Here is a 13,203-nt window from a genome sequence, read left to right on the forward strand (position 1 = left end):
ATGTTTTCTCTGTAGCTTGTTTTTCTGTGTGTGTTTTTGATTTCCAACATTGAAGTGTCTATTGGTATTTGTTCTCAAACAATAATATGGCTTTATCAATAAAGACTCTTATGTTGTGAAGTTACATATGTTGTGCAGTGGATCCACCAGCTTTCTAAAAACATTAAACCTCATCTAGTCTTTGCAGCTGAAGATACACTTCATCCTTGCTAAGCAAAGCTCATAGTTGCGTAGAGCAGAAGCCTGGTTAGCTTTCTGAGGTGCCAGCTGCTCCCCAAGTTGAGGTTCATCAATTCACCTACATCCCCTTGAAGCTTCACATCTTTCATCTCCTTATCAGATACTAAGCTTTTTTGGTCCAGGCATTTCTCCCTTGTCCACTTCTGTAGAATCCGACTTTTGTAGCTGCTTTCCATTACTCTCAGCAAGGCACGTTTGACTTTGTCCAGGCTTCTGAAAGCACCACATACTGTGCACCAGATTCATGGCCTTGGCATTCCTGGCACAGTCTGCAAAGTATGACCTTTACGTCTCTACACTGATGTATAAGATTGGCTGAAAGACACCTCCTATTGCAGCACTGACAAAAAATGTTGGGATTGTCAGAGAAAAGAAGCTGAACTGTGGCTATACTACCACAGTTAGGTTCTAAGTTTCACAATGACGTTTTTGTCCAGAAAAAACAGCAAAAGGTTGCTCAAAACAGCCATCGGCATGTGCTCTTTTCAGGTCTATTCATGAATGTGCAAATAACTATAATGACCCCTTTAAGAAAGTGTCAAAACAATTTGTCACACTCGTCTTACTGGCTCTCAGGGGAGAAATAAACAAAATCACATGTTTGGATATAGTAAGAACTTACCAAGCACTTAAATGTGCTTAGTTCTATAAAACAAGCGTGCCAGAAAACTGTCAAAAGTAAATGTGTGCCTCACATGTGTGTTACACTAACAACTTCTGCTTTCAGTTCATTATTCCTGAATGTGATCCACCAATACAGCAAAGACAAACTTTCTATGTCAAATTCCATCAAAGGTACGCTTTTCCACACACCAAAGCTAAATCAAACCCAATGAGTGTAATGACTGTTCCCCAAGCCTTTTTAGGGCATGCACAATAGAGTCATTTGATAGCAGTAAGGGGTGGTCAAAACTGACCTGCTGCTTGCGAGGCCTGGACACACATGCTGCATGCCCAGTGGTCTGTCCACTCTCTTCAATCAAATAATACACAAAAGACAGCGGACATGGTGACCAAGCATCTCAGGGCAGGAGGAGCGGCCCTTGTCCTATCTCCATGCTTAATTAGAGGAGTCTGTGGGTATCAGGCCACAATGATTGCTTTGTGGCTCGACTGCGGCAGGGAGGCTGCCAGACAGAATTAAGACGTGGCCCCACGCCAGCATGGCCCCGTGAGAGATCTTCCCTCTAAAGGAGGCCACAAACATTGCTGCAGTCCCTATTTCAAACCAGTCATGCTGATAACTTGCTGATAACGAGAAAGAAGACACTGCACTCTGCCAAACTCCCTGAAATTCAAGCCCAAATTTGTATCTCAATTGTGCACAGATAGAAAAAAACAATCAAAAGTTAGCCCCTGTAAGTAATCAACTCACAGCCAACAGCAATTTCATAGGATCTTTTCCCTCATTATAATCAGGAGAGTGAAGGTATGTGCCCTAGCATGGTTTGCTTTTTATATTCGCCTGCACAATTGTTGCCAATTATGAAAACATCCAGTCCAATTACACTCTGCTGCCATCTGTCCCTCTAATATAAATCAAGAAATAGCCATTCAAAATGGGACAAAACACCCAAGCGAGGACAGGGGCACATGAGTGGGGGATATAGGCATTCTGGGAAGCCTGACACAGATTAGTCACACAGAATTAATCTAGATGGGAGAACAATGGATGCTGAGTTTCTGGCAAACCCCAGCTGTCGTTTCATAAAAGAAAAGAGAAACAAGATTTGGGGCTTAAAGCATCACTGAGACTTCTGTTAGAGAAGAGGCATAAACATCAAGACAAGAGAAAGCCAAATTTCCCTCCCTTCATCAAAATCATCAACATCATCCCATTCATTGGCTAATGTAGACCAAGTTTTCTCCTCGAGAATGTGCGTAAGCATTATAAGAACATGTTTTTTTTTTTTGTCAGGCATTGTTTTAAATAGCGGTATACAGACATACCATCAGATATTTTCTTTCTGATTGCAAGGGCACACTCTCAAAAAATAAAGGAGTAAAATTGCACTCTTCCTTATCTCTTGAATAGTGTACACTTTTTGTACTTTTAGTATGTATCTTATTTATTTAGCATCTTTGACCTACAAAATATGTAGTGTTCCTTTAATGTATGTTTTACCCTATGAAACTAATCATCGTAATAACAGTAGATTTATGTACTTTTAAGGTACACGTTAAAGATGCATATCACCAAAATTCAAAAGATGATACTACCCCAATGGAAAAGAACAATTTTATTTAGAACGAGTGGTAGCCTAGAGGTTAAGATGTTGGACTACTGATCGTTTGAATCCCATGTCCACTGCTGTCCCCCTGAGCAAGGCCCTTAACGCTCAGTTGTATAAATTGAAATAAAAATGTAAGTCACTGTGGATAACGGTGTCTGCTAAAAGTAAAATGCTCATGTTTAAAAACTGCTCATTTTTAAACAATATTTGAGATTCATACTCACTTGCATTCTCCTTGTCCATCTGCAGTAGTCACGCATGTACCCCCATTTTGGCATTTCTCAGAACATTTCAGACCTGCGAGTACAAAAATGTCACTAAAAGAAGAATCCCTGGCCAAATTGGTAGAAATACAAAATTTCAGGTACATGCCAAACGTAAACATGCCCAAGCTTGACTATGAGAAAGTAGAGATAAGTAATAATGAAACATGTTTCAAAGAATTTTCATTTATAAGTAAATGAATGCCTTAAGCTTGTTGGGGAGAAACCAAAATACCATGGCTAGAAGCCCAGGGAGAGAGAAAAAGGGATGGAGCAGAAGTGTGACTCCTAACACTTTAAAGAGATGTGTGGTGGCAGGAGCCTAAACACAGCACTGGTCTGGTCCTTTTTCAACTGCTTTTATAGTATATTTTAAAGAAACAAACAGTGTGTATATGGTTAATAATAATTCTAATCAAAAATAAACAATGCATGATGTGCTTTAGCTACTCCACTTTTGTCCATGTAAACAAATCAAGACTGACAAGGATGAGTGTGTAAACATGTTTATAAAAAAACGAACTCAAGACATAAGGTTAGGAACCACTGAAAGTGAGTGGATGTTTCCACGAAGGTAAAATAATCGTGTTGATTCTCGATAAGGACTATTTTTGGCAACAAATCCCTGACAGTGAGAGAGCTTCTTTGTCAGAAGAATTTTAGTACTGCACTCTCCAGAATGAGGCTATTTTTAGTTGTTAACACAGACATGCTAAACCATTTCTGTGAAACTTTACATAACCATGCTAAAGCAACTTTACTGACTCAATATCTATCTATATGAAAGATGGTAGTTTGTACTCTTATTCAGGATGTATCCTTTGCCAGTATTTATATATAGTACCATAAAAAATAAAAATAAAAAGAATTCTAAATGATTATTACTGTAAATATTTCCAAAGTTATACTATATCTACATTTCCAAGATAAAGACAAACAGTTAAAGGAACAAAAGTTCGGATAGATAGATAGATAGATAGATAGATAGATAGATAGATAGATAGATAGATAGATAGATAGATAGAACTTTATTTTATTCAGGAAATCTAGTTTAGATGTGTACTAGTTGGTAGTTACTAGACTGCTAGTTGATTTAATTTAAATCTTGTTTACAGCAAAAAGTCATTGCGCGTTCACGAAGCCACACTTTAACCCTCTATTTTAGAACTATTTTCCAGTTTTATTCGATTTTTCGAAATATTAAAAAGCTTAATAACGACTGAGTTATTAGTTCTTAATAAGATATTACCAACAAAGGGCTACATAACATATGTATATATACATAGTTATGTGTCTGTTTCATGGTGTGTCTCTAAGCTACACCTCAGAGTTGTGGTGAAGGAGCGCGCACAGGAACCGTTATGTGATTTCCACCGACTCACCTGATGCTTAAAGTATCTGTATGAATCGCTTTGCGTTTTATAGAGTTAACAGGTTCAATTCAACATTCTACATTGCATCTTTATTCTCGTCCATTTTAAAGCGTTTTTTAAAGTCAGACCCATCAACTAAATAACTTTAATCCCGTGCGCAACAAGTGGGTTTCCACTGATACTTTATTTCTTCTTTTCATTTTCATATGCAAAGTTCATAATCGTGGTAAGTTACAAATCTCAATCAATTTAATATTCCGTGTTGTTGGACTGATGTGGAAAACTTGTCTATAACAAGACTAGGCATGTTACAGTGCGGCGTCTTACCATGTGTCAAAGCAATCAGAGACATCAAACAAATCAGTTTCACGAAGAAAAGATGCATTCCTTCTTATAGAGCTGTACGATTCCGCGTGTTAACATAGATCCAACATTTGTTTCTTTCGAAGGAAAAAACAAACAGAGAATACAGAATAATATCCAGATATGGCGCCTTTCTTCCTGTTTCTTCCCCCCGCAAACTCCGCGCGTGTGTGTGACCTCGCCTTAGCAGTGTCAGTGAATGGGATTCAAAGCTCCCTCCGCCTCAGTGCATTTTACAACAGCTATTCATCTGCTCTCCTTTACTACACACACACACACACACACACACACATACACACACACACAGAGGCAGTGGGAAAACCACTCCCCTTTCACGAGTGTCGAGCGGTTGAAAACGCACAAGCAAGCGGGAAATTTGCGGTTTCGTTCTAAACCGCAAACAAGGAGTTTTATAGTCACCTGTACAGGTAGCATACAGTGTACAATATGCAATAAAACCTTTAAGTGGAACATTACAGCAATAAAAGTGATGAGTGCCTTTTGAAGGAGTTCTCATAGTTTTTGCACCACTTTTAAGGTAAAGGTAAAATGAAATTATATTTTAAAAAAAATGCACCACTTTTAATGTAAAAATAAAATTAAAATAATAAAAAAAAAAGATGAACGACTTTTAATTCAAAAAACAAAATTAAATAATAAAAAAATGCACCACTTTTAATGTAAAAGTAAAATGAAATAATAATAAATAAAAATATATGCACCACTTTTAATGTAAAAGTAAAATGAAATTATACTTCTTGGAAAAATCTTTAAAAAAATTCTTTACTTCTTAAAAAATCTTGTACCTTCTTGATTTGCTTCCTTGACCCCTGATTAGCAGAGGTGTACAAAAAAGTGCTCAGTCACAAAAGCTGCATCATACTGCACGTGCTACAGTATTCATGGGTCTTATATCAAGACTAATCTAATATTTGACATTTTTTCTTATTTGTTTCTGGCATGTTTCTGACATTTTTTAAAAAATAAAAAATAAAGCCTTCAAAATGAAAATCAGAAGCACATTTCAAGCATTAATAGTCTACATATTCTGTATTACCTTCCAAAACCCCTTACTAGCTCAAAGCCTAAAAAACAAGCAAACAATAAACCTTGAATAGTTTCTGGATTCAGTTGTGTGATTAAATCTCTAATTCACTTTACAGGACAACAATTTTTTATAAGTTGCAATTATTTACTAAATTAAATGAAAGAACAGAACAAATAAACCTCTATTTATGTATGGAAAATGCTGAATAGCACAGGAAGAGTTTCAGGAGTTTATCAGCAAACACAGAGAGCCCCACCTTCATTTACTTAATCTTCAAGGCAAGTACCGTAGGTAAAAGCTTCAGTGAGGATGACTAATCAACTGAAGAAAGCAGTTCTGCATATTCAGTAAGCCTACACTCAACTCAACGAGTTGCACCATCGATGAATCGTTCTGACTTGCATGTACTAAATCACACAAGGAGGCATAATTATGTAATTTTTGCCAAATGTTTTTTTTTATATAGAAATGACATAGACTACTTGCATTAGAGTATAAAAGTGGGGTTCACAAAAATGCTGATTCTTAATTTCTGGGCTTATTTTAGCCATAATGCCCCAATATTTAATGTACTGATGCTGTGCTTAAAATGTAATAGCCTATATAACTTATAAAGCTGTCTTGTGTGACGGTAAATAAAACATGACTTAATCCCTTGTTCTTGCTATAATGAATAAGGTGAATTGCTTTTTCTCCATTATGTGTAAGTACAAGGTGTGACAAGTAGTTTCAACACCCCAAGGCACAGGATTTTCCTTCTTGATTCATTTAGTACTCCAAATTGGCACCATTCCCTCAGGGTGTGTGTTTATGTATGTGAGTAGGTGCCAAAAAGCTGCAGGTAAATGCAGACAGTGTGGGAAACATCTCTGTAGGTAGTGTGACCAGAAGGCTTGGGAAAAGAGGTTCATTGTGGAGGCGGCACCAATGATAGGGAGATAATTAGAACTGTGTACAGACATGCAGAAACAGCTTACACTGCATGCTGGGATCAGAAGTGTGAGAACTGTCATCCTATCTGGAAGCACAGTCTCACATTGCTGTGTTTTGTCTCAAAGGCAAAGTTGTATTTAAAAGTGAATATCATCTGATGTATTCAACTTGGCTGTATACTGGCCTCTGAGGCCATGGGTATCACTGTCTTAAAAAAGATATAAGACATGGCCTGTCTTCCAACAAACAGCAAAGGCCACAATCCTTCAGTGAAATAATTAAGAATTTTGTTTAAATCCATCCACTCTGTTTTACTGTAAAATCCACATGACTCTCTGTTAGACTTCTAAAGTTAAGGTTTTCCTATAATGTCTGTAATTAGAATTCTGGGGTATTTTGTGTACTTTACCTCATAACTCTTTTTTTTTCCTGCCCAAGCACCAAAATATATTATTTGTATTCATACAATATGCACTGTAAACTCACTTATGCATTATATTTAAAACATCATTCAAATCCATATCCATCTGGAATACAAATCATTTTTGAGCAAGGACTGTCTACTAGTCTGATCTCATATTTAATTTAAAAAGATACAAAGCCAAATCAATAATAGAATTCAATTAAAGCAAATAATTTCATTTGAACAATAGAATTATTAAGGCTAACCATGACCCGAACCCTAATCTTCCTAAATTTCAGTGCAAAAAGTTTTTTTTTAACTTAGACTGCAGTAAAAAAAAAAAAAAAAAATTCTTTTTTTTCTACATTCACTTGAGCATTATTTTTATGTATTTTGCTTCCTCTGACCCCCGTTAGCAATGTTTGAACTTGATTTTTCTTCTGTGAAATAAATAAATCCTTTAAAAGCAAGGCCAAACAGTTATACTTTTAAACATTTATATTTAAACAGTTTTATTTAAAGACTCAAACAAAAGCATCATCAAACAATGTCTATAAAATTCCATACTCCGTTCTAATCCAGTCCAGACAGAAAAACTAAAAAAAAAATGACTTAGGCTTGACAGGCAACAGTATTAGGAGTCATATGTTCATGCACCAGAGAAGATTTTCTTTCAGGTTTGTCTGTTCTTTTTCAGTTTTATATCTGTGGTGAGATCAAATAAAACCCACAACATAGAGATTATTTCTGATTGGCATTCGTCTGTCATCTTGTGGGCAACATATGCCAAACATGTAGTGCTGATCTAGGATTACTTTACTTTTTATAGCTTAATAGATACAGTTAAATAACCATCCTAAGGGATTCTTAGAAAATATACAGTTAAGGGCAGACATTCGAAAATATTTGGAAAAATTTATCTCCCAGCTATAAAAACATGGGTTATTTCTGCAACAAGACAGCAGTCCAGAACATAAAACAGACATTCTGCCTTGATTGAATATTCAATTTAGCCAGCAACATGCCACTTGTTATTGTCTGTTATGTACTGTCTAATTGATGAACATAGTCTGTCTGTTTATTGAAAGGATGGCTTAGAAGGGCTAAACTTATATCTGCAAGCTATGGTGCTTTTTTTAGTACAATGCATTGTACAGAAAAGTTATTTGGGTTTTTTTTTTTGTTTTACCTTTATTACTATCAGTACAGTGTGAGGAGTTGCCAGAGGCAGCAGTACATGTTGACCTAAGACATGTTGGGGCAAGTCCTTAGACAGTCCCTCTCCATTAGCGGGACGGCTTGGTTATTATTATCATGCATATTGTTTTGGCTGATGGATCCATGGGTAACTTGGTGGTCTACAGATGCAGAGTGACACATTTCCATCAGTAAAGCTCCACTGGATAGACGTTGATGGCTGTATTTTTGTATTGATGAATCATGCTTATTTAGTTATTCAGTTACATTCACATGTTAAAATAAAAAAGAGGGGACTCCTTAGTAATGCAGGATAACACTGACCAGAGCACTAGAGCCATAAAAGAGATGATAACATGACCCAAGTTTGCAGGTTAAATCCAGAAGGCTCTATAAAGCATACACTGTGGTAAAACTATGGGATTATAGAGCACAAAAGTACACTCAAGTTTATCTTCTTATTTATCTGCTGTTGAGAATGCTTTGCACGAGACACAGGCAAAGAGAAAAAGTAAGTTCATTATTACCGAAAGGAAGGATGTGGAGTAAAGAGGTATTCACTAACTTCTAAATCCCTTAGAACAGTGAACAAAGAGCGCAGTTATGATGGGAAATATATAAACTGCTTACTCAAGCTATATAAAATATGACATAAAAATGTAGTATTCCGTTTGACACATGCATGTTCCGCAGTCGCATTTAAGTGTTGTTTTGCGTTGCGTTTATCTGAATCCTGTCCAACACTGAAATGAATTCTGGATTTGGTGCCATTTTGTAGTAGGAAAACATTGCAGTGTTCACACCACTTCAAAATCACCACCAACCACTAACTTGGGGTCAGAGGTGAGAAGATCTTTCATATGTACAAAAGTCTTTCAGATGGAACAAATCATATAAATGACTAATATCAAAGGTAGACATGCACATGGTTTGTTAGCATAGTGTTTACAAAACACATACTCTTAAATGTAGTTTGTACCCTGCTTGACTTAACACTTTGTGCTAATTCAACACTGGGCATTTTGCTGTGTGTTAACAATACTTCAATGGGTATATGGCTCCTGCAAGGGCCCTAAAATCACCTTCCCTAATCAATTTCATTAGCTTTAGGTGTTGTGCTTTCCACTTCAACATCTGCAAGTTTAAAGCCAATAAACTACATTTGGAAGTTTCTCAGCCCAGAAAAAAATGCCCCAAATGTTTATTTTGTTTAATGGATTTACATTAATGAATTTCAAAAAGATTTATTCAAAAAGATTTACAAAAATAAATCAAATATTCTTTCCCATACATATTTACTATTACTTATATTTATTGCTCATGCTAACATGTTCATATTGTTTATACTTCATATTTGCAGTGTCATAGTTTATACCATATATACACATAAACAGCTATATTATACCAATTCAGAAAGACAATTGATAACATTTATTAAACTAAAAAAACACTGCATAATAAATTTGCTAAAAGAAATCATCCAAAATCTCTGAGCAATATACTACAATGTTACATCCTTAGTTTCCACTGAAAAGCAGTTATGAGTTAATACACATTTTCTAGTGTCTCATCACTTTTCTTGCTTAACTGAGGGTAGGCAGAAAAATTTCTTGCACCATTCATTTGTTGATGCCTATGATTACAAATTCAAGACCTTTCGTGACCACCTGAAATTGGTACAATGCCCCATTGTGGCTCTATTGTAGTGTTATAGCTTCCTCAGTGAATCAACAATTGATTTAATACATCCTGCCTCTCCACCACCTCCCACAACCCCACACATTCATCATACAATAGCTTGTGGTTTGTCTAAAGTTTAAGACAATGGCTCTATGATAATGAATGAATAAGCAGTTTAAAAACAGGCACCTGATCTAATGTCATATCATACCAATGATTGACAAGTCATATAATCACATATCACAACAAAACATTTGTTTATGTTCCGCTACTGATTGCACACAAAAACACACACTTGTCTCTTTCATAACGAGCCCAGCTGCTTCCCAGCATTGTGACGCTCCACCTACAGACATCAAGAGACGACGTGTGGAGAGACACCCGGCAAGACCAATGTGCTCTACCGTTGTCCAATCTGCAGAACGACATGGTATCTGGCTCTTTTTTTGGCCACAGAGTTACAAACAGGAAGTCACTTGGGGCCAGTCACACAGAGACACTTCCCCCTTTTGTTTTTGTGGAGGTTGTGTGAAGGTTCACAGCGTAGACCCTGTGTCGCCCAGCATCTCTTAATGCTGGTCCTTCTCTTGGCACACCCACTGGGGCTGCATGACCTCATTGTTGTGCTTGTGACCTTTCTGATGCCAGTCGTGAGCCTCCTAGATAGGTTTCCACCATCCAGTTTGTGAAAATAAACTGGCTAATTTGGCTTAACAGTGCTGAAAGTTCTTAATAGCAGCTGTTGCTTCATATAAGATGGCTGAAAACATTTTCTGGATTTTGAATAGCATCAAAAATTGGTGAAATCCTTTTATATATATATAAAACCTTATGTTGCATATAAAGCAGGGCAAAGTCAAAAATATTTTATTTTGATAATGCATGCACTGTAACTTTTTTCCACTTTGCACTACACGTTCAATAATATATTACACAAAGGCTTTGGAGAATGTATTTTTATTGTACAGCATACTTGGTTCAAATGGTTAAAATAGCAAAACCTCTCTAGTCTATTAATTACAATGTTATGTTAAACAAATGCTCACTTGTTGATCTTCTTCATATAAAACTCACATCATCATTTGTGTTTCATTGTCTGTACCCAGATTAGTAGGGAAAAAAAAAACACTTGCAACATCAACAAAGTGTTATGAGACAAAATGAATAGAGCTTGCTCTATGCATAGACTTGGCTAATTTATAGTTTCCTTCAGCAACTCTTGAACTTTCTCAAGGACCTCAGCTGTGACAGATAGAGTACATATCAGGCGATGAGAAATCACTGATATCTAGGCAGAAAGTGAAGTTGAGGAAAAACCCAGTCATGGCTGAACTGTTTGGGAACCATGTGGCCTTTTTCCATCAGTGACTCTCTTGAGACACGGCAGCACCACTCAACTCTCTCTATAGTTTATCTATGTCTTGTCTTCTTGTTTAAAGTTCTTCTAGATTCTAGCTGTGGTGGTCTGATGAGTTGTTTTTCCTGTCTGTCTGTTTGAAGTTCAGTTTAATTAAGCAGACATAAAATCAGGGTGGAGCCAATGATTATTAAAAGTGCTTCCTCCCATTTGGTCAGTTAATTAGTTATTTATTTACTTTGTTAAGTCCTATACAGACTGGGATTTAAAATTAAAGTAACGTCAGTCTCTCTTTCTAAAATAAACACTTAGTTAGAGTGCCCACTTGTCTTTGATTTTGTGTGTGGGCGGCTAAGGATCATGCCTCAATATTCTGGGTAAATATCTGGCGGTCACTCATGGGAAAGAAGCAAATGGACTTCTGAGACTTTGCTAATGACCTTCCAAACAAAGTTGCCATGCTGGAGAGACTTGAGTTGACCTGGTTTATGCTTAGTGGTGATAGTTTCTACTATAGAAACTTCTCAGTATGTGTCTCTATGAGTGTGTATATAGCACTGAATCATAACATTATTACTATACACTTACTGGTCACTTTAATAAGAGCCTGTAAACCTTCTTATGCTTAAATCATGTAGATAATGTACAGTTTAAGAACTTTATATAAAACATTAGAATGGGGAACAAATTGTGATCTCTGGGACTAATGGGATGCCAGATTTACTTGTTTGAGTGGTTCAGAAGCTACTGGTCTACTGGGATTATCACACACAGTGAAAGTTTACATAGAATGATGCTGAAAACAAAAAAAAAAATGTTAAATTAGTACCAGTTCCACTGGCAGAGATACCTTTTTGAAGAGTAGGGTTAGAGGAGAATGGCCAGAGTCACAGGAAAGCTGTGGTAACTCTTTACTTAAAAAAAAAATCTTTACAATCATGGTGAGCAAAAATATCTCAGAAAGCACAGCATGTAAACACTGAGTCAGATAGAAAACAGAAAACAAGATCAAATTCCACTACTGTCAATAGTAAGTCACAGACATTGTCAAGATAATTACATGAATGAGCAGGTATTCTTATTATAATAGCCAGTAAATGTACATACTGTATAACCAATCTAGGTCATAATAGGGATAAGGGATAATAGGGGTTAATAATGAAGTTATAACACTGTAATATATTCATGGAGGACGCAGGAAAGTGTTCCAGGGCCTGTGCAGTATTACAGTCTGGATAAAGAGACTGCACAAGCTTTTAGTGTCAAAAAGCACGTCCTATATCTAACGGAAGCCAGCGCTTTTATTTCCATGACCACATTTCCAGTCTGCCCCAAAGCTTATTGACAGCCACACTCAGATTGTCGCAAGGAGATCAAAAGTGGCCATGTCCTTCCTGGTTCATTGTATGGACAAAGCAAACATACACAACACATTTGTAATAATACTCATTTCCAATGTACTTTATTTAACTATTTATTGTACCTCACTTGTATAACATCCATACATTTACAACAAGAAACTACAGAGAAACCTTCTCACATGGTCACAAGCTTTAACAGAGATCCGCATATCCATGAGGTTCACAGGGTCTTCAAATGTCAGCAGCGACACTGGTCAAACAATGATAATTTTGGGTGTCGACTCACTTCAGGTCTTTTCATGTTCTGCTGAAAAGTGTGAAGTCTGGCTGGAAATTGCAAATGGAAAGGAAATCACAAAGGACAAATTGACAGTATGGGAGGAGGGTGGGAATGAAATGGTGAGAAGGGAGAGAGACAAAGAGCTCATTTATTTTCCCTAATCTAGTTTAGGTGAGCATTTCTAAACAGAGCCTACGTGTTCCTGAGAACCTACCACCTATTTTCAGGACAAGTCATGTGAATATTATGAAGCTTATAAAGCATAGCTTTCAAAAAACTCTAGAGTTTATGTGTTCTTGAGAACCTTCTTAGACTTTCAGAGTTAGTCAATAAGAAGATCTCAAAGATCTCTTGGCCAAACAAGCAATGTTTTACCCTACTTAAACTACAGGAAGCAGACAAACATTCACAGCAGTGTAGCCTAGAGAATGTCAGCATGTCCCTTCACTCTCAGGCAATCCTTTGCATACT

The 13,203-nt window shown here is 36.7% G+C and overlaps 1 protein-coding gene across 1 annotated transcript in view; it reads right to left on the bottom strand.

The window, feature by feature from the left end:
* The window catches only part of notch1b (notch receptor 1b), a 35,266-nt gene extending 30,527 nt beyond the window's left edge, over positions 1–4,739 (bottom strand). The window contains exons 1-2 of the mRNA XM_060884086.1: positions 4,438–4,739; positions 2,699–2,771 (exon numbers count right to left, since the gene is read on the bottom strand). Of these exons, the coding sequence (XP_060740069.1) occupies positions 2,699–2,771; positions 4,438–4,495 (131 nt within the window). The 5' untranslated portion in view covers positions 4,496–4,739. The remainder of the gene's footprint in view (positions 1–2,698; positions 2,772–4,437) is intronic.
* Between the last annotated feature and the right edge of the window lie 8,464 nt (positions 4,740–13,203).

This window comes from Tachysurus vachellii, chromosome 12 (genome assembly GCF_030014155.1).
Source record: "Tachysurus vachellii isolate PV-2020 chromosome 12, HZAU_Pvac_v1, whole genome shotgun sequence".
Taxonomy (NCBI): Eukaryota; Metazoa; Chordata; class Actinopteri; order Siluriformes; family Bagridae; genus Tachysurus; species Tachysurus vachellii.